General features: G+C 27.8%; 2 protein-coding genes across 2 annotated transcripts; both read right to left on the bottom strand.

The window, feature by feature from the left end:
• Window positions 1-11,198: 11,198 nt before the first annotated feature.
• Window positions 11,199-14,178, bottom strand: OCT59_027437 (uncharacterized protein; the record flags this gene model as incomplete). Its single annotated transcript, XM_066136970.1, has 4 exons — window positions 11,199-12,043; window positions 12,629-13,498; window positions 13,570-13,897; window positions 13,981-14,178. The coding sequence occupies 4 exons, from the start codon at window positions 14,176-14,178 to the stop codon at window positions 11,199-11,201; spliced, it is 2,241 nt and encodes a 746-aa protein (XP_065993401.1).
• Window positions 14,179-15,482: 1,304 nt separating this feature from the next.
• Window positions 15,483-15,863, bottom strand: OCT59_027436 (uncharacterized protein; the record flags this gene model as incomplete). The annotated part of the gene is made up of 2 exons (XM_066136969.1): window positions 15,483-15,566; window positions 15,630-15,863. 2 exons carry the CDS (start codon window positions 15,861-15,863, stop codon window positions 15,483-15,485), a joined length of 318 nt encoding a protein of 105 aa, XP_065993400.1.
• Between the last annotated feature and the right edge of the window lie 7,767 nt (window positions 15,864-23,630).

Here is a 23,630-nt window from a genome sequence, read left to right as displayed (position 1 = left end):
TGTAAAATTTCGAAATATTACACTAAAAACGTAATATTACAAAAGTTTACGCTCTTAAATTTAAATAATTATAGTAATTTAAGAATATCTCGCTATCTACTGATCCAATCAAGACGATCTATAGCTCATTGGAATCAGCTCATCAAGACGAATCGATTGGTGGTAAAATCGCATTTCTACAGTTGATAGAACGCTCTATAGTATACAATAAAGTTCTAAATTAATAGAAAGCCATCTATCGAACGTAAAGATGCGATTTTACCACCATTCGATTCGTCTTGATGAGCTGATTCCAATGAGCTATAGATCGTCTTGATTGGATCAGTAGATAGCGAGATATTCTTAAATTACTATAATTATTTAAATTTAAGAGCGTAAACTTTTGTAATATTACGTTTTTAGTGTAATATTTCGAAATTTTACACCACCTTCGAAATATTACACTAAATTACGCCTAAACAAATTTCCTGATGTAGGTTTTTGCAAGTTTTGTTAACTTACCAAATATACATATTAATATGCATCTTTTGATGCATGCTAAAACTTTTGGTACACTTGTCAACTTTCAGGTTGGTATAAAAGAGATGGTTCATCGTATCTTTAAAGGAATGGTACCAAAAACTAATTGCAAAACTATAGACCTGGATTTATTAAAACGTTACAATACTTTATTTGCAATTCGACATTTAGCAGATGGAGGTATAGATCCAAGATTAAATAGATCTTGTACTGGGTTCACAAGTTCAAATTTTGATCAATTATTTTCGAATTGGTATGTTACAGAAGATAAATATTTAATTGAGGAACAAATTCAAAATGATGACGTAAAAGGTAAGATAGCAAAATATTATAGTACTTCATATTTATTTTTTCACATATGCATAATATTTACTAATCTTTTAATTTAGTTACTTCACCAGTAAATTTTATTTCCAATATTTCCTTAAAAAAAAGAATGTCAAAGCAGGAACATGATAAACTTCTCTTGACTTTGCATAATTTTAAAATTGAATTGTTTTTATCTTATGTGGATATGAAGTTTGAGGCGGCACTTATAAATTCTTCAATTAGTTGGTACAAATTAGCATCATATACAATTGAAGAAAAAAATGGTATTCTTTCAAAAGTTCACCTACATCTCGGTGATTTTATCACAATTTATGAAGAAGATCATGAAGAATCTTATGCAATAATCAAAGGTATCTTTCAACATAAGGGTAATAATAACAAATATTATGCATTTATTGTTGTAGATTGGTTTGAAGATACTATGGTTGAACATTCAGTATTAAAATGTCCACTTTACCGTCTTCAAGCAACAGAAGATAAATGGAGACGTATTTTTCCAATTACTGTAATAGATAATGTTCAAAAAGTACACTTTATTCATAATTGTAATTCAGAAAGGTGCCAACTACCAAATCATGATACTACAAATAGAATTTGGATAAAAAATAATTTTTATTTTACAGTCATATAATTATATTAATTATATAAATATAATAAAATAATTATTTAATTTGTATCGTATAAAATTTTGGTTAAAATTAACCAATAAAATCATATGCATGATGTAATAATAAATTAAAATTAACCAATTAAAATCACTTTAATTACATGCATGTGATATCTAAAAATAGCTAAAATTCGCGTTTATTAATGAGATTTTTTTTGTTTATTTTCAAAAATACACTTTTCTCTTGTCTTTTATATTAACACTTTACGGTATTTTGTTCATCTCTTCTTTTCTCTTTTTAAAGTATACTTTAATTATCTTTTTACAATATTAACAATACTTTGGGACACTTTAGTTTATATATTCAACATAGTAAAACACCCACATACGAAAAGCAAGAATAAAAAAAGAATAAAGAAAAGAAAATGTACCCACCACTCACATACGAGAGAAAAGAATAAAAGAAAGGAAAAATGTACCCACTTAACCACATACAAAAGAGAAAAAAGCCATTTTTTAAATAAATAGTGGAGCTGTTAAGCAAGGTATGAAAATAGGATATACGCGTATTTTTCATATTTTTTTTACAATATGTTGTGGGTTGAGTATTTTTTTGTTAGACTGTGGTATAAATGTGAATATATTTTTCAACGGCCATGTATCTATTGCTTGTTAAATATATTTGCAATTTCTTTGTTAGACTGTGGTATTACAATATGAAGTGTGAATATATTTTTCAATGGCCATGTATCTATTGCTTGTTAAATATATTTGCAATTTCTTTTGTAATATTTGCTTTAGCCTGGAAGAAAATGTTGTAAAATAGGGCTGGATATTTATGGCATTTTCCGCCTTCCAATTACTTTGTCTGGGGGTAGCCTGACAATTTGTCATTGTCCGTCAGTCGTAGCAACCAGCATTTTTTTACAATATTATGATTTTAAGAAACAAAACACTCTCAAAAAAATTTAAAGAAAGAACTAACTTAAAAATATTATCATTTTTATTATTCTTTACAAAATCCTGGAATTACCTGCTCTAACTATTATCCCAAGGTTATGTATTAAATTTTAAATATATTTTACAAATAATACATTTTATTAATCATGATTGTTTTATATATATATATATATATATTTTAAAATTGAAAATGACGTATCCATCCACTCACATACGAAAAGAAAAGAATAAAAAAGAGAAGAAAAGAATAAAAAAAAAAGGAAGAAAAGAAACGTACTCCACTCACCCATAATAATCCACTAATAAAAAATTATTATTATTAATGTATAATAAATAATAAACATATATTACAATAAAAATATTTTTGTGATGTTAATTCAGTGTTGATATAATATCATTACGATGTAGTTACGATATTAAATAAATGTAAAACATTTTTTGTAATATTAATTCGATATTAATATGATATTATTATGATGTAGTTACGATATCAAATAAAATTGTAATATTAATTCAATGTTAATATGACATCACTACGATGTGGCTACGATATCAAACAGATGTCAAATATTTTGTAATATTAATTCAATATTAATACGACATCACTACGATGTGGTTCATCAGGAAATTTTATAGCGCGAAAAATTGCGTAAGTTTACGATTTTGTAAGTTTATGAAAGTTTATGGCATAATATTTCGAAAAATTTCAAAATATTACGTAAGTTTACAATTTCGTAAGATTTATGTGATATTACGGTTAAAATATTACGTAAGTTTACAATATCGTAAGATTTACGCAATATTACGGTCAAAATATTCTGCAAATTTACGAAACTGTAAACCTGCGTAATATTACGGTTGAAATATTTCGAAAATTTACGAAACTGTAAACCTGCGTAATATTACGGTTGAAATATTTCGAAAATTTACGAGACTGTAAACCTGCGTAATATTACGGTTGAAATATTTCGAAAATTTACGAGACTGTAAATCTGCGTAATATTACGGTTAAAATATTTCGAAAATTTACGAGACTGTAAACCTGCATAATATTACGGTTGAAATATTTCGAAAATTTACGAGACTGTAAACCTGCGTAATATTACGGTTAAAATATTTCGAAAATTTACGAAACTGTAAACCTGCGTAATATTACGGTTGAAATATTTCGAAAATTTACGAGACTGTAAACCTGCGTAATATTCCGTTTCGAAAATTTACGAGATTGTAAACTGCGTATGCAGTAGAACGTATACAAGGGGCATGTGATACTATTGAATAATCAAAAATAATATAAACACCTTTTCTTTTATATAAACACCTTTTTTTTTTAAGTTTGGGAAAGCAAATTTATTTTTATTTACGAATTTTTTATTATTTACAATTTTTATGTTAAAAATTAAAGTAAATTCTAATTTTTATTATAACTTAATAAAAAAATATACATTTGATACTTGTTCGCTACTATTTTATAAAATAGTACCCAGGCTGTACGGCGTGGACGTCAGTATCAGTCACAGCCCAAAAAAAACGTGAGTCTCCAGCCGATATTTGGTACGGACTGGGCCTAGCTACTCACTTAATAAATAAAAAAATAAAAATAATTATCTTCTACGATACGTAGGTAAGTTTCTCCTTCTCCTACGATCATCACGCGTATCTAAAATTAATCAAATTTATCAAATTTAAAATGTGAACGTAAAATAGAATGTAATATTAATTATAAAATTTTATTATAGTATAATTACCCGGCCTCTCCCAAAATCTCGTTCTAAATTCGCGATAATATCTTTGGCCGGTACGCGTCTACAGCCGCCGCCCAGGCCGATCAGGGGTACCATTACGATAAAGGACATAGTTCTAAATATCAAAATCAGTTTGAATATTCGGTAAATACATTTAATTTAAATGAATGTAATTTTATTTATTTACTTACATGGTAATCCCTGACGAGGTTCCTCCACTTTTGGCTGCACTGTTGCCCGGAAACCCTCGTTCGAAATATTCTATTTATTCTGATTCAATTAAATGGATTGGTTAATTTGAATTTAAATTCTTTCTTAAAGAAAATTATAGATATTAGTCATATGAACCTATTGGCAACAGAGTCCCAAAAATCATGGCGGCTTCTACCATTAATATTATGGTAGGCGCGGTTTCTGTCGCGGCGTATGTCGACAAGTTCGTCCATCATAGCCCAGTTCCAATGGACGTTATAGGAACGACGACGTGTTTGGCGAGGCATTATTAGATTTGATTTTATTTTTATAATTTGATTTTGGGATGAGTAAAAATTTGAAAGAAAGTCGTAAAATGTCACTTTAAATAAAATTTGAACAATACCTCTTTGGTTTGATTTTATTTCTCGTTTCAATTAAAATTTAATTTATTAGACTTTTCATCATTAAACATATTAATTAAATCTCATGCGGATATGGATTATCTAAATATAAATATCATGATTCTAAATATAGATATAAATCACTTAATTTATTTTAATTTTTTTTAAAAAAAAATCTTAGTTTGATTTCAATTAAAAATAATTAAAAATCATGTACATGTTTTGGTTATTTAAATATAAATATCAATATATTATATTTAAAAATAAAACAATTTATTATTAGCACATTCTATTGAATTTTTAAAAAAAAATCATCAATATATCATATTTAAAAATAAAACAATTATATTCTGATTAAATATTTTGCGTACATTTCTTAAAAAAATCATAAAAAAAATCTTGTACGTCGTACATGCAATTACTAAATATCATCCCCTTGTGATAAATAAAAAATTACGCAACACAAATTCAACACAAACTCAACACAAATTTAACAAATTTAATGAAATTTGGCCAAAATTAACAAATTTTTTACCAGAATTATCAACACAAATTGAACACAAATTGAACACAAATTTCAGTCACAATTTATTTATGTCACACCCGCTATACGATGTACATGATTTCTGGCCAATCAAAATTAGGCTGATCCTTGCATGTGATTTAATCATTTAATCATTTAATCATGCACGCGTTTTTGTCTTATTTATTTTTGTTTCTTATTTCTTTATTCTTTTGTTCAATATTTTTAATTTTTTTGTCTCTTCTTTCTATTATTTCTTTAATTATATACAATATATTTACATATATTTCATAATTTATTGCTTTGCAGGTATAGAAATATTTGTTTATTAATACTAATTATTTTCATTTTTTTTTACCTCTTTGTTATTTTGTATCGTAATACTAACAATAATATCCATGTTTCCTTTATTCCTTTTTACTTGTACTTTAATACTAACGATACTAACAATACTAACAACATGTTTATTTTTTCCTTTCTCTTTATTTCTTTATTCTTTTGTTCAATTACTTTGCAGTTATAGAAATATTTATTTATTAATACTAATTATTTTAATATTAACGCGTTTTTTTTTACCTCTTTGTTACTTTATGTCGTAATACTAACAATACTATCTACGTTTCCTTTATTTCTTTTTACTTGTACTTTAATACTAACGATAATATCCATGTTTCTTTTACTCCTTTTACTGTTTCTTTAACTCTTTTTACCTTAATACTAACAATAATAACAATATTTCTTTTATCTTTATATCTAATACTAACGTTACTATAGCTGTTTCTCTTCTTTTTACGTCTAATAATATTGTTACTCTACTCTTTCTCTTTTTTACTTTTATGTATTCTGTATATATTAATAAATACTTGTAATTTTTTATGATTATATCTAATAAAACATACATTATATAAACTTATAGTACAGAAAATGAAGTATTATTTATCGAAATATTTTGAAATATTACGAAATATTAAGTTGTGTAAAATCACAGAATATTACGAATCGTCAAATTATGGAACATTACGCATCATAGAATTTCGAAATATTTTAAAAAGTTGCGAAGTATTACGCAGTAAAATTACGGAATATTACGAATCGTAAAATTACGAAGCCTTGCATACAGTAATATTTCGAAATATTTTAAAAAGTTACAAAATATTACGCTTACGCAAACTTGCGGCGGGTCTGAAAACTTACGAAATATTATGTAAAATTACGAAATATTGCGAACCGCAAAATTACGGAATATTACAAATCGTAAAATTACGAAGCTTTGCATATCGTAATATTTCGAAATATTTTAAAAAGTTACGAAATATTACGCTTACGCAAACTTGTGGCGGGTCTGGAAGCTTACGAAATATTATGATGTGTAAACTTGCGCAACTTTTCGCACTATATAATTTCCTGATGTTACGATATCAAATAGATGTAAAATATTTTTGCAATATTAATTTGATGTTAATATGATATCACTACTATGTGGTTACGATATCAAATAAAATGTCAAATATTTTGTAATATTAATTCAATATTAATATGACATCACTACGATGTGGTTACGATATCAAATAAATGTCAAATATTTTTGTAATATTAATTCAATGTTAATACGACATCACTACGATGTGGTTACATGATAATATTTACATCGCATAATGATCGCAGCGATATCGCAGAGATATCGAACTAATCAATATCGAATAAATACAGTTACGACTAACTTAACGATGTCGAATCTATTTTTTATCAAAATATCGCAAATGATATCGTAATGATATCATTGCGATATCTAATCAATATCGATTGTAAACTCCAAGTTTCAGCAAAGAACTAACATATAATAAACTCTTTTAACTCAGTTTTTATTACTTGTTCTTGTAAAGTTATAATATTTTATATAATATATAGTACCTTAATTTCTTCTTTTTACTTTTGTATTTTTATTTTCTAGTTTTGAAGCGTAATTTCATGCATAATCTCACCACTTTGGCCAAACGAAGCTATCTTTTATGAAGCAAAGTTGTCCAGCAATGTTAAATTATACTTATTTCATATGCATAGGTATGATAATTATAGAGGAAATCATAATTTTTTATAATAGTACTGGTTTTCAAAATTTTTATTTTTCTGTTTTAAACTTCAGAGCGTAATTTCACCACTTTCACCAAATGAAATTACCCTTTTGTGCTTAAGTAAAGTTGTTCAATGAGGTCGAAATTACTTGTGTTTAGATTTTCATAAGTATAGGTACAATATTCGTAGAGTAAGTTGCATTTTTTAATTGAATACTAATTTTTGAATTTTACTTTTCTATTTTCCAACTTTAGAACGTAAGTTCATCACTTTATTCAAATGAAACTACTCTTTTATGCTTAAGTAAAATTATTCAGCAAGGTTAAAATTACTTGTATCTTAATTTTAATGAAAGTAGATTATAATATTAGTGGAGCATATCGTATTAATTGATTAATTTATAATAAAGTTATTGTTTTTATAATATAATAAATAGTCTATGATTTTTATTGTTATGCTTTTAATTTGAATAAATAAATAATACTAATAATACTGCTAAAAAAACTATAAAGTAAATCATATAAGCAAATTACTTATTTATGAATAATCAAAATTTGGACAAATGACGGACAAATATATGGCAAAAACCGGACGAATTCCTTATTTATGAATGTCCGGAATATTGCAATATTCTGGATGTTTATAGATCCTGTTTTTGTCTGGAAAATATAGGCAGACAATTTCTGAACAAAAACTGGACATTTTTTTTTTATAGGGCATCAATAGACAGAATGAAAACCAGAGCAGGATGCTGACAACCAGCAGCCTTTTTAAACTGATCAAGAACTTCTGTATAAGTTTTGAACAGAGATGAATAAACTTAAACATACTTTTTGCTTTAAATGTAATAAATGATTTCCATCCGTTGAACTTATAAAAGGAGAATGTTGTCAATGCTGCCATAGTGATAACAGGAAGGTGAACAATACAGGAAACAATACATTGAAAAAGTTTCTGCAGATATAATATGGACCTGGGCGAAGTTCCAGAGGAATTATTAGAAGAAATGTTAATCATCCAGATATTTCCCATCATTTGGTATATTTCCTTCACAAGATGTATTAGAGTTTGCAACGCACCTCCCTTGAAATCAATCATTGCTTGATATTCTTGTCATATGGCATCAGTCTTCAAATGGTTTGGCATTCAAAAATTTTTCAACTATACATTTTTTAACTTCAGTGATACATTTAACTATACATTTTTTAGTGAAGCATTTTTTAGTGATACATTTTTTAGTGATATATTTTTTTAGATGGTCATGTGAAGAATATAACGCTTCGGACACTCCAACAGTTCCTGTTACCTAGTTAATAATAATTTTCTTTTTTTTTTTGGCTGGATATTCATATTTATTCTAACTAAAAAACATATAAATATAATATTCAAATAAAAAAATATATATATTTTTTATTGCAGCACGCATAGACCATAGACCTGATATGAACTAAAGGTAAGAGAACAAAAAAAATTAGGAAAAAAGGGGGAAATTGATACCGAAAAAAGTTTTTTTTTTAAAAAAAAATAACGTTCTGCTGCGGTTGATCGCATCGTCCGATATTAAACATTATTAGGAAATATTAGTGGACCGATATTTTGTTATTTTTATTTCATCCAATAATTATAATATATTTACATATTATTGTAGTATGACAACGAAGAAATTGAAGTATTGAAGTCCTGATAAACAATGTTTGGCTCCAGGAGGACCCCGAAATATACATAAAAGGGTCAGGTCAGAGTTTGCGTATAATGAGTCAAAAAAATCATGTAGATCATTCCTTTTATGGATAATCCCAGCCAAAATAATATTGCCTAATTTAGATAATGGCTGAAATTATCGTAATTCCGGCCCTGAAAGAATGCGTATTTTGGACCACTTCTGGACCTGACCTCTACATATATATTTCGGGGTCCTGCTCCAGGAATAAGATGTATTTTATAACCAAATACACAATTAAACAAAGGTGTGTAAGTTCTTTATTTTGATTAATAAAGAGTTTCATTTTAAGATTAAATTTCATAATTTTATCTATAATAAAATTAATTATTGTTTCAAATTTAAATGTTTACAAAAATTAATATAATCGAATAAAGGCTTTTGATATTAACTTTTAAAAATTTATGATGTTTATTTAACATTAAATTATTTCTTGTTTCTTCTGATAAATGTGAAACAATTTCGAAATAATTTTTCATTTTCACTTTTTAAATATTTCCAGGATTTTTTCATTAATTCTAAGAAATTTGGCATATAAATTTTTGCGAATGACGAATAATAATACTATTGAAATTAGACATTATATATAAGAATATAAAATTTTTAGAGACGCGTAGAGCTAATAGTAAATGGGTGCCGATATCTTGTTACCAATTTTATTGCTCCAATTTCATGCGATTTAATCCTATTATGAACGCGGTATAACTTAAGAAAAAGTTATCTGCGTTATACGTATTTTTTAATAATCGTATATTTAAAGATAAAATTACATACATGATACTTGAATTTATATATAAGTAATATTAAAAAAATGGTATTAAGTAATGGCATAACATTGACAACATATCTACTTTACGAAAGGTTTTAAATATTAAACATTTTTATAAGTAGTTTTGGATTAAAGTAACAGTTGGCGTAAAATCAAATTTTTTAAGTTTCGCATAATTTATATTTTATACTTTAAAATGAATTTGCTTTAATGGGAAGATATCTAGTTGGAGTAACCTTTGCAACGTCGTGAAAATTTTCGTCAAAACTTTTCTTGTTGTGATCACTGCCCATAAGTAATGAATAAGTACTATAAAAGTCATTGAAAACCAACTAAACAATTAAACTTGTTTAGCGCCACGGCCAAATTTTTATTTCACGCTCTCCGAACTATTAAAGAATTTAAAATATTATTTTGTCGCATATAACAAGTTTATGCTTTATACTGTGTTTTAAAGTGAAATTGAAAAATTGGGATAAGAACGTTGAGCTAGCTACTGTTATTTTTTAACAATACTAGTATTTTTGCCACTTATATCCTATCTTGTATTTTGATACGAACCACAGACTTTTGAGTCGAACTATGCTACGAAAAATTATGACATCCATGAAAGAATAAAAATATTTTATTTTTGTCTTACATTTATCAAAAAAAAAATTCCATGTAGTCGATAATAGGAAATAGAATTAATGGAACTGAATACAAAATATTTAATTTATTATATTTGAAATATTTGTAAACGTTAGAAATGATGTCATTTATCTTACTTTTTACATTTTAAAATTTTGTATTGTAAAATTGCATAGCTAAGCAAAGTAAAATTATGAAGAGTAAGTTATATGGATCTAACCTACTTATTTACTATTTTTATTCCGTATAAAATTTTATATTGATAATATTTTTTGTTTAATATTTGTATCATATTTTATAACAAATTAACATAAATAATTGTTTATAGTTGTCAATAATTTTAGGAGGAAAAAGTTTTTTGGGAGTTTAAAAAATAAACTTAATCCTTATTTGGCAAGTATTGCCGGGAGAGAAGATTTAAATTAACTAATAATTCTTCATCAGCGCTTTTCAAACGATTAAAATAATTCAGCCTACACATTCGCTGTAAAATTACTAGATTATTTAATTACGTGCTTCACATTGTAGTCACATGTATGGATCAATTTACAAAATCTCTTTTTTTTAGAATGACGTATATTAGTATATTAGATATAGTAACAATAATTCAAATATGACATAAAGTAATAAGTTGTTAATAATTTAATGAAACTTTTTTTATTGCATTTTCTTTAATAATAAAGCAATCAGTCTAATCAACTAAGGTTAGAATTCATGTTTATTTATCTATTTTAATAATAAGTTTAAACCTTTTTCAGCTTCTTGGCATCCATTTTCTGCTGCCTTTTTGTACCAATAAATGGCATTCTCAACATTTTTTTCGGTTCCATCTCCTCGTTCATATAAAGATGCGAGGTTGTATTGTGCATCAACATTTCCTCCTTTTGCAGCCATTGTAAAATAATTAAATGCTTTTTCTTTATCAATGATGATTTGAGTTCCATAATTATAAATATACCCAACTTTATATTGAGCATTTATATATCCTTGATCAGCCGATTTCTTATAGAATTCAAATGCTCTTGTTTCATTTTCACCAACCCCTTTACCTAATTCATAAAATTCACCTAATTTATATAATGCAAGTTTATTGTCATTTTCTGCAGCTTTATGATACCAATAATTGACTTTGTCTAAATCATTTACTATTTCGTCATCATTTTTAATAAGATTAATTTGGATGTTAGTGCCAGCTGCCTCATTATATAATTCAAACCCCTTTTCTTTATTAATTTCAGTTCCGATTCCATTTACGTAGTAATATCCAAGTATAAATTTTGCATCTATATATCCATTTACAGCCGATTTTTTATAAAGCTCAAATGCTTTAATTTCATCCTTATTTACATCTTTTCCCAATTCGTAACACTCTCCTAAATTATACTGTGCAACTCTATCACCATTTTCTGCTGCTTTTTGGTACCAGTATAAAGCTTTTTTAATATCCCTATCAATTCCAATTCCATATTCATAATAATATCCAAGCTGTGCTTGTGCTATTAAATAATCTTTTTCAATTAAATCTTTCATTAATTCAAATGCTTTTTTCTCATCTTTATCAACTCCTTCTCCTAATCGATAACAAGAACTTAAATTATATTGTGCTTCATTATTTCCTTTTTCTGTTGCTACTTTATATAATTCAAATGCTTTTGATTTATTAATTTCAGTTCCAATTCCTTCATTATAATAATTTCCAAGTTGAAATTGAGCATTTAAATAATCTTTTTCTGCTAAATCATTTATTAACTCAAATGCTTTTTTCTCATCTTTATCAACTCCTTCTCCTAATTCATAACATCTACTTAAATTATATTGTGCTGCATTATTTCCTTTTTCTGATGCTACTTTATATAATTCAAATGCTTTTAATTTATTAATTTCAGTTCCAACTCCGTTTGAATAATAATATCCAAGCTCAAATTGAGAATTTACATTACCCTTTTCAACTAAATCATTTATTAACTCAAATGCTTTTTTTTCATCTTTATCAACTCCTTCTCCTAATTCATAACATCTACTTAAATTATATTGTGCTGCATTATTTCCTTTTTCTGTTGCTACTTTATATAATTCAAATGCTTTTGATTTATTAATTTCAGTTCCAATTCCTTTATCATAATAACATCCAAGCTCAAATTGGGCATCTGCATTACCTTTTCCAGCTAAATCTTTTATTAATTCGAATGCTTTTTTCTCATTTCTATCAACCCCTTTTCCGAATCGATAACAATTTGCAAGATAAAATTTTGCATTTGTATTTTCATTATTAGCTGCTTTCTGATACCAATACACTGATTTTATAGTATTTTGTGCAATTCCAATACCAAATTCATAGCAATTCCCTAAGTAAAATTGAGCAATAATATTACCACTTTCTGCAGATTTTTGAATCCAATTAAATGCTAAATTATGATTACATTCAATTCCATATCCACCATCATAATAACATTTTCCAAGATAAACTTGTGCAAATGAATAATTATTTTCAGATGCTTTTAAAAATAGTTCAAATGCCTTTGTACTACCTTCATCTGTACCAATATTATAATAATAAAGTAATCCAAGTAAATAAACATATTGTGGATTTACTTGCTTAGATAGCCATTTAATGAGATCGTCCAAGCTTTGATTTAATTCTAATACTTGTTGATTAATAAATTGCTTAATATCTTGAAAATTAATACCTTCCCTATCATGTTTGCTGTTTATTTCTTCAATTAAATTTTCAACAACTATATTGTTTACCTTATCAAATGTCGACCCATATGGAAATATTGATGAATTTGTTTGAATTGTTGTATTTGATAAATTTTTCTCAGTGTCCATTAAATTTAATCCAGTATTTGACATCAATGCATTATTTAAATCCATGGTCCCAATTGATTCTATTAGTTGATTGTTTTCTTTTTCTTTATTAACAGTATCAATAATTATATCATCTTGTTTAGGAAATATTAGTGCATAAAGGATTGAAACGACATTTTGTATATTTGGACGTTCATCTGGCTCATATTTCCAACATTCTAGTTATTTAAATATTGTTAAACTTTCTTTCAAGAAATTTATAAATTATAAAATTATTAATTTAAATTACCTGTATACAAATTACTATACTCTTTAGGAGTATTATCAATAATTTCTTCTCGTTTACCATTTGCTATGGATAAGATTAAACTTACATCATAATTATAATCAAAAAATGGTTGACGGCCACTTGAAATTTGCCACATTAAAACTCCTATTCCGTATACATCAGATTTTTTGTTTAATTTGTAACCTTGATCATGTAACTTTTTGGGGTCAATGAAAGGTATTACGCCAAGTATTTTTGATACATTGCTTGATACCTCGGCGATTTTTTTTGATAAACCAAAATCCGTCAGTTTTAGATTTTTCTGATGTACAAGTATATTATCTGCATGCTATTATTATAAAGAATCTTATTTAGTAAGAATATAATAAAATAATAAAATAACAAATTACAAAGCTAATAATTTATTATTACCAGATCACGATGAATAATATTACAATCATGTAAACATTCTACTGCAGTGGCTAGTTGAAATGCTAATTGATATTTATCGGCCCAAGTGAGTTCATTAAAATGCTCATTTAAATAAGTTTTTAATGTACCATTGTTAGCATATTCTAAGACTAACGAATATTTTTCTGGATACAAAGAGTATATTAAAATTAAGCTCATTAAATAATGTAATATACAGTGTGGGACAAAAAAAATGAGAATCAAAACATAGGTCATACACGCTCAATTATTATAATAAATCACGTGAATTTTTTTTTATTTTAAAGCCAAAGACCAGACAATTTTATTAAAAAAAAATTAATATGGTATACGTTCACCATTTTTTTCAATAATTAACTCACAACGTCGTTTCATTGACTTTGAAAGATTGATTAGAACGGTATTTGGTATATTTTGCCACTCCTCCACCATAAATTTCTCCAGATCATCGAGATTTTTTGGCATCCGTTTCTCTACTTTATTCTTAATAATTGACCATAAGTTTTCAATGGGGTTTAAGTCGGGGCTATTGGATGGCCACTCTAAAACTACTGGGAAATTTTCTGTGAGGAAGGCCTTTGCAAGACGACTCGTATGCTTGGGATCATTGTCCTGTTGAAAGCGCCAATGATCACCAAGCATCTGGGACATCTCAGGAGCATGTCTACGAAGAATTTCCACATAAAATTCGGCATTCATGATTTGTTTGAAACAAAATAAGCTTGTTTTCCCCTTTGCGCTGAAACCGCCCCACGCCATAATTTTTGTACGATCTTTAGGCATACGCCGAACCGGCCTCTCTCCTTTATACCAACGTTCTACAGTATTCCTAAAAAGCTGGAATGCTGTTTCATCTGTAAACAAAGTTTTATTCCATCGGTCATTAATATGTTGTCTTGCCCACTCTACCCGTTTTATTTTGTGTGCTTCGGTCAGCATTGGTGTTGCTTTGGGTAGTCTTTTTAAATAGCCAACACCTGAAAGGTGCCTTCCAACAGTTCTATATGATGCCTCTACACCTATATTTTGTAATTTTCTCGCTAAAGTCCTTGTGGAAAGAGAAGAATCATGCCTTACATATTGGCTAAGTACACGGGAGGCGCTTGCGATAATCTTTTTAGGTCTACCATTCCCTCCAGCATGCTCTAACAAACCATTTTTTTTGATTTTTTTGATTTTTCTATAAATTGTGGATAGTGAAATGTTCGTAAGCTTGTGTAGTTTTTTAGCATCATGTATACCGTTATTCCACAATCTTAATAGAGTTTCATCGTAAGTTTTCGTCATTGCGCAAGATTTTATGTGGGAATTTTCTCGTTAAGTAAAGGGTGTTGGTAAACACAAAGGTTGTCAAACGTCGCCACAAACGTGTTATTTATTATGTATTAAGGTGGTACAAAAACAATCTATTTTTGGCGATGTAGATCATTTTATATCACGTGACTAGTTTTCTCATTTTTTTTGTCCCACACTGTATACCAAACTTAAAACTTACCATTTTCTACTTTCGTTATTCCATAAAACCGTATAATGTTTTCATGAAAGTCAACTCTTTTTTGTAATCTTATCTAAAAAAAAAAAAAATACTTATAATATGTAAAAACTAGAATATAAGAATCGAGATTAGTTACCTCGTTAACAAGTTCTTTTAGTGTTGTGTTACAATTATTTTTGAAGGTCTTTAAAGCAAAAAAATTTCCAGCATTTTTCCAATTAGCACGAACGACACTTCCAAATGAACCATTTCCTATCGGTTTTAAATTTTTAAATTCAGAATATTCATAATAATTGAGATATTCATCTGCAATCGATTTTTCTAACCAATTGATATAATAATTTGGTTCTTTAAGGCCGGTTTCTTCCATTTCTTTGAAATAATTTTTTGTCAAGTTTTTAACAGCAGTTGAAACATAAAACTACCTTGTACTGCATTAAAATATTCGTGATTTTCATACTATTTAACCTTTTATGGTGACATTCTAGCGCCAGTGCCTATCGGTGTAACTCGAGAAAAATTTACCTGTGCCACACTACAAAATTTGTTTGTAATAGGAAATCTGGTAGAATATGTTATATCATAAACCATAATAAAATACATGAAAATATTCATTTAAGAATGATTTCATGAAAAATGGTATTAATTTTTTATAATAAATTTACTAGCAAATCTTTGATATGTAAAAAAATCGTTATAAAGAAAATTCTTATAAAATAGTTATAATATATATTGTTTAAGATCTACAGTCAGGCCGATATACTGATAATTGCCTGTACTGATAAATTTTCTATGTCCCATTTCACGATCAATAAAACGATGTAACATGTACCGATACTTTTCTTTGTTCTTTATAATTTTTTTTTTACGAAGTCAAATTATTACTTTCAGTATTTAGAAATTAGAAATAAGAAAAATTACAAAAAAGGAAATGATCTACATTATATAACATTTAGTAAAGAACACGATCGAACTATACTATAATATTATTAGGGATTTAAGATTTTATGTTCAAAAGAACTATCTAGCTACCATCCTGCTCCCAAATAGGTTCACTAAACTATCCGCATAACTACTACTATTCGTATAAACTTCGGTAATGTTATATAAAAACCCGCCACAACTTCTTCAACTACTACTACATCAAAAATAATAAAAACAATACTACGAAACACTACCATAATTTATTGTATTACCCAAAATAAAATATGACTTTGAAGACTTTGTAGATTAGAGTAATTCTTATTTTTTGATTTACGCGTTTTGTCAATAAACTGCTCTTTACCAAAATGTTGTTTTTTAACATTTTTATCAATTCCCAAACCTCTATCAATTTCATTAAGTTTATTACATCTCATTTTCCAAAAAATCATACATTTATCCAAAATTTCATTCTTAAAATTATATGACAAAATTTCAACTTTTGATTTTGTAGATAATAATTGTTTAAAAAAATTAATTAACAGACAAGGAAAGAAACCTTTAATTAAATCTATGAAAGTTATGTGATCCTCAAAATTTCAAGTTTCCAAATATCATTGATTTTAATGTGTTCAAGAGTAATATGATTAATAGGATCTAACATTTTATTAATTTCTAAAAGAAGCCAATTTTGTACTCCTAAAATTAAATCATCCATGTCCTCTCGTCTTACTTCACAAAACTAGATATGATTGAAATCTTCTTCATCCTCTTCACACATACTAGGACAAAACCTCTCTTTATATAATGAAAATAAAGTTCTTTTGATTTGTTCAGTGCAAGGAACTGAAGTTCTTCAAATCATCAACTGAATTTTGCGTCTTCTAATTTTGATTCTTTGAAATCAGTGTATAATTTTTGTTTTTCTCCCAAAAAATTATTAAAGAAAATTGACCAATCTATTTCACATTTTCTATACTTAACATTTCTATTTAAATTTAAAAATCTTTCCAAATTTTTCGTATTGGTTGTTTAATAATGTTATTAGCTTTCTTAAAGATTTTCTATAACTATGCTGTTCCATTTAGAAATCCAAGGAAGATCATAAAAACTATTATAATCCCTGACACCAGACATGAATAAAGAAACCCCATTTAAATTTGACTTTATCTTAACTTTCTTATTAAACTTTGGTTTTGATTTTAACTTTGGACTTTGAGTAAGTCTTAGATAAAGTACATGTCAAATACAGCTACAAATGTGTAAAGTGGACTAATTTCATAATATACAATGAGAAACACACCAGAAAAGTAAGGAATTATTAATAATGGTAAGTTTAATATGTTGTTTTTTGTTTTAGATATGCAACTTGTAAAAATTAGACTAATTTTAATTCTACTTTAATACTGTAATATATTACAGAAATTTGTTATACAGGGCATAATTGAACTGAAGAACACATTAGAAAATGTACAGTAAATTCAATACTTTTTGTGATTCTTTATTTAGCAAATAAAGTGTAAATCAGGCATTTATTTGTAATTATACTAAATTTAAATAAGATTTTATTATTATTTCTTTATAATATACAAAATTTTACTTAGATTTATGATAATTACAATTTAAGCTAAATTTATTGTAGTGGAAATCTGCTAGTTTCAAAAGGCCTATAAACTTCATGGAAATTGGACAAGTTTACAACTAAATTCCATGATGCACATTTTAATAGGATTTAGTTGAAATTACCAACCCTGTAAAAAATCTGATCCGTGTTTTATCTTTCCATATTTTTTCCGTGAATGTATCATTTTAATGGAATTTATAGCCTTAAATTATGGAAATTTTCATCTCGCTAATACGGATATCCATGAATGTATCATTTTCATGGAATTTTTATGGAAGACACAGAGAAATAATGGAAATATTCAGATAAAAATTTTTTATAGGGCAACAAATCAATAAGAAATTGGCCATGTATACAAAATTTCTTGGTTGTAAATGTATTGTATACTACCTAAAGTTGCCTGCCAAAATTAGGGAGTTTCAGCATGTCGAAATTGTCAAAACTATTTCGACATTTTGACATTAGCTCTCTGATTTGTCAAAATGCTGAAATAGTTTTGACATGTCGAAATTGTTGAAACCTAAAATATTATGTTTCACGTAATAACTCAGCATCCAATGATCGTAGAAAGATGCACCATAGCTCATTGGAATCGTCTCATAATAATGAGTTGAATGGTGGTTAGATTGTCTTTCTACTTTGCTAGTGTTTACAGCCAAGCCTCCCTCTACCTCTTTTTGAGGCATTCTCTGGCTAGTATCCTATCATCTTCATTGGGCAACCATTATACCGAGTACTTAATTTTTCAGGTAACAGCACCACTACAGAAGACATCCCCCATCAGGACACTTTTAAGGCTGCATCAGGAGTTGTATTTTTTATAGATTCTATGTAATATCTATAACTTTATATATATCCAATATAAATTTGTTACATAAATTTTTATAAATCTGTAATATATATAAATAATCTACTTATTTTTTATATAAATGTAAAAATATTATAAATATTCTATATAATATGCATATAAATATAAAATTATTTAAATATAAATTCATGTGTAATTTATAGCCAAATAAATATGATGCAAATATTTTAAATAAAATTATACAAATACAGAACTATTTAAATATAAATCCATGTATAATATAAAATCAAATAAATATTATACAAACATTTTATATACTGATTATATACATATAAAATTCAAATATACATTTTATTTAAAATTTTCATATAAATCTATATGGATTATATAAGTTAATTTTTAATAGTGTAAATTCATTCGAAATAACTAGAACAAACTATTATAGTTTGGTTATACAGTTATACTATAAACTATTTAGTTACATTACATGATTTTGTACGACCTAAATTTTTTTTAGGCTTAATCGTGAAATTATCACTTTTTTTTCTTTTTTCGTTCTTCTTCTATAAACTCTTTAATATTTTCTCAACTATCTTCTTTCTTGTTATCAATTTTTTTCTCTTCCTTTTCATCTTCACGTTTTCAATAGCTTTACAACTTTTTCCACTTCAAAAAAGGTAAACTACATCACATGTATCACGTGATATAATGTATTTACTTGCAGTTAACAGTTAATTTTTTTTTAAACTTTTTTTTTCAATGAAGTCTTCTTTCCTCTTTTGTCATTATCTTTTCTCTCATTCTTCCCCTTTTCCTTCTCATTTTTTTCCTTTCCTTTCTTTCATTCTTCCCTTTTCCTTTTCCTCATTTTTCCATTACCTCTCCTTTATTCTTTCCCCTTTCTCGTTAAAAATATTTTATAACTCAATTTTTTTTTTTTGGATTTTTTTAGTCTTCTGAACACGATATTTCTGTAAGTTTTCATTTTTTTAACAGTTCTAAATGGCTCTTTTTTCTTTTCTTTAAGCGGCTGAAATTTTGGGTCTATGAACGTGCAGAATTTCAGTTAGGGTTTCATTAAATCATTTAATTTTTATATGATGATTTATATTTCTTGCTTTCTTTTAAACAGTTATCTTTTTGGGTCTTTGGACGTGTAGTAATTCGCAAGATCCAGTGAAATTTTTTTTGATTTTTTATTTTTAGATATACATGTGGAAATTTGGTATTTCAGTTATTGTATTTATTTTCTTTAAAATTTATTTATTTTAACGAACTGTACTTGCAGTTCTATTCTTTCTTCTGGTTCTTTTGGATATCTTTGGACGTGTACTATCACTTTTTCTTTATTAATTTATGTATTTCAGCAAATAGTTTTCAGTTTTTTTTTTCTTTCTTTAGGTGACTCCTGGGCAAGTTTTCATTTTGAAAACATTACTTTTTTTAAAACAAAAGTCAATTTGTAACTTCTTTCTTTCTACCTTATAGAAAACTGCTCAACCACCTTTAAAAATGTTCTTTAAAAATATTTCTTTCTTTTTTGTATGTTTTTTTCTAATTTCAAATTCCTAGGGTGAGGTAAGCTTCAATTCACTCTTTTAACAAAAATGCAAATTTCCTTTTTAAATCTTTGAGTAAATTCATAATTTTTAAGAACTTTAACATTTTTTTATTTTTTGTAGAAATTCGACATCCAATTTTTGAATTAATTGTGAATTTTTGATGAATTTCAAAAAATTTTAAAAATAATTTAAGTGTTCTTCTTTAATGATTTTTTTTTTATAGGACTTAGCTTTAAGCCTCTAACCTGTCGTGGGATTCAGATAAAAATTTGTCTGTAGGATGAATGAATATGTAAGTTTTGAAACTTTAATTAATTAAAAAAAAAAAGAAAATTTTAAAGTTTTAAAGTTAACAGTTTACTACTAACTGCTTCTTTAATTATTTGTAGGTTTTGCACTTTGGAGGAGTGAATATAGTTATGTGAAAGGTGAGTTTCGAAATTTACTCAATTTTGAAACTTCTTTCTTTATTTAAGAAATGATTTTTAACCATTTTTCATTTTTTTATAGGATCAGCTTCGGATTTGATGCTTTGTCAACATGGATAGTAACGGTAAGTTCTGAAACCTGCTGGTTGAAGGCTTTGCATCGTTTAAATGTTTTACAATTAATTTTAGTTGATAACTAAAGAAATTTGTAATTTATTGTACAATATTAAAAGTAAACAATAATAAATTTGCAATTTATAATTTACATTATTAAATATTATATTATCTATTCAAAAAATACATAAAATTTATTTGAAATTAATGCAAAAAATTTATATAGACTCCATATAAATCTATTTTACACATAAAATCAAACCCACATAAATTCCACGTTGGGTCTTTAAAACTACATAGAATAGTGTATGTAGATTTTACATACATTTTTTCATATAAATCCATATAGAATATAACTCCTGATGTGATCTGAAGCTAGGAATACGCCGCCTACTCATCCTATATCCATTGCATGATACTGATACTCAATTTATTTTATGACCTTTAGAGAGCACCTACTTTCATGGAGGACTTTCGACAGGTAACATCAACCATCTAGTACCCTTCCATACCACCATTTTAGGTATTAAGTCTCACTCAAAGGCCACTACAGCCCGCAATTACCTAGCACTGATAGTACAGTTGTTTACCCCAAGTGGTATACTTTGTAGTGACCACTCAGACAGGAAGTAGCAGGCATCTGTCCAGGATCACCCCTTATGGTGGGTATCAACCACCAGGGATCACCAACCAGGACCCAAAGAGTAGGGAATCGAACCCATAACCATGCTATCTGTTCTGTGCACAAACACCTTGGTTGTAGAGGTGTGCTCCAGTGAAATCCGTTCAATCCGTCATCCGATCCGATCAAAAAACGGATCATCCGGATTAAGAATGAACGGATTGCGGATAATCCAGATGGATCCGTTGGATAACATCGGATTGATCGGATGTTACACGGATTACCGAATTGACTGGATTGATCAGATAATCTGGTCAAATTCATAACTTTTTTTTTTTTTTTTAACATAAATGTTTTTTTTTTAAAAAAAACACCTTTTTTTCTTTAGGACGGACTTGGACTTGGACTTCGGAATGACTTGGACGGCTTGAATTTCGAAAAGTAAGTGTAAATTTCTTTTTCTTTTGTCTTGGGAACGTCACTAAACGTTCCTTTACTTCATTTCTTTAAGGGACGCCTGCCTGGAACTCAATTTTGGCTTGGGCTATAAAGGTAAGTTGGGGGAGGGTAATTTTGATTTTTTGTTTGTCTTTGGGAACGTCATTAACGTTCCTTTTGCTTCTTTTCTTTAGGTGACGCCCTTCCTAACCTGGATTTTGGCTTGGGCTATTAAAGTAAGTTGGGGAGGTTATTTTTGAGTTTTTTTTTGTCTTTGGAAACGTAATTAACGTTCCTTTTGCTTCTTTTCTTTAGGTGACGCCCTTCCTGGATCTGGATTTCGGCTTGGGCTATTAAAGTAAGTTGGGGAGGGTGTTTTATCTTTTTTTTTTGTCTTTAGGAACGCCATTAACGTTCCTTTTGCTTCTTTTCTTTAGGTGACGCCCTTCCTGGACCTGGATTTCGGCTTGGGCTATTAAAGTAAGTTGGGGAGGGTGTTTTATCTTTTTTTTTTGTCTTTAGGAACGTCATTAACGTTCCTTTTGCTTCTTTCCTTTAGGTGACGCCCTTCCTAACCTGGATTTCGGCTTGGGCTATTAAAGTAAGTTGGAGAGATTATTTTTGAGTTTTTTTTTGTCTTTGGGAACGTAATTAACGTTCATTTTGCTTCTTTTCTTTAGGTGACGCCCTTCCTGGACCTGGATTTCGGCTTGGGCTATTAAAGTAAGTTAGGGAAGTTAATTTTTGTTTTTTTTTTGTCTTTAGGAACGTCATTAACGTTCCTTTTGCTTCTTTTCTTTAGGTGACGCCATTCCTAACCTGGATTTCAGCTTGGGCTATTAAAGTAAGTTGGGGAGGTTATTTTTGGGTTTTTTTTTGTCTTTGGGAACGTAATTAACATTCCTTTTGCTTCTTTTCTTTAGGTAACGCCCTTCCTGGATCTGGATTTCGGCTTGGGCTATTAAAGTAAGTTGAGGGAGAGTGTTTTGCTTATTTTTTTTTTAGGAACGTCATTAACGTTCCTTTTGCTTCTTTTCTTTAGGTGACGCCCTTCCTAACCTGAATTTCGGCTTGGGCTATTAAAGTAAGTTGGGGAGGTTATTTTTGGGTTTTTTTTGTCTTTAGGAACGTAATTAACGTTCCTTTTACTTCTTTTCTTTAGGTGACGCCCTTCCTGGACCTGGATTTCGGCTTGGGCTATTAAAGTAAGTTGGGGAGGGTATTTTATCTTTTTTTTTTGTCTTTAGGAACGTCATTAACGTTCCTTTTGCTTCTTTTATTTAGGAGACGCCCTCCCAGATTTGGATTTCATAAAGGTAAGTTGGGGAGGTTATTTTTGAGTTTTTTTTGTCTTTAGGAACGTAACTAACGTTCCTTTTGCTTCTTTCTTTAGGAGGACGCCTCTTGGACCTGGATTTCGGCATGGTTATAAAGGTAAGTTGGGGGAAAGGTATTTTTGTTTTTTTGTTTTTAGGAACGTAATTAACGTTCCTTTTGCTTCTTTTTTTAGGGAGACACCTTCTTGGACCTCTAAATCTTAAACTTTTTATAAATATTGTGTCAACTAATTTGTTAAAAATCATTTGTAATAACGTAAAAATAAATACTATGTTTATTATT

The sequence above is a fragment of the Rhizophagus irregularis genome, chromosome 7 (assembly GCF_026210795.1).
Source record: "Rhizophagus irregularis chromosome 7, complete sequence".
NCBI classification, from domain to species: domain Eukaryota; kingdom Fungi; phylum Glomeromycota; class Glomeromycetes; order Glomerales; family Glomeraceae; genus Rhizophagus; species Rhizophagus irregularis.
This window is presented reverse-complemented; position numbering and strand designations above follow the sequence as displayed.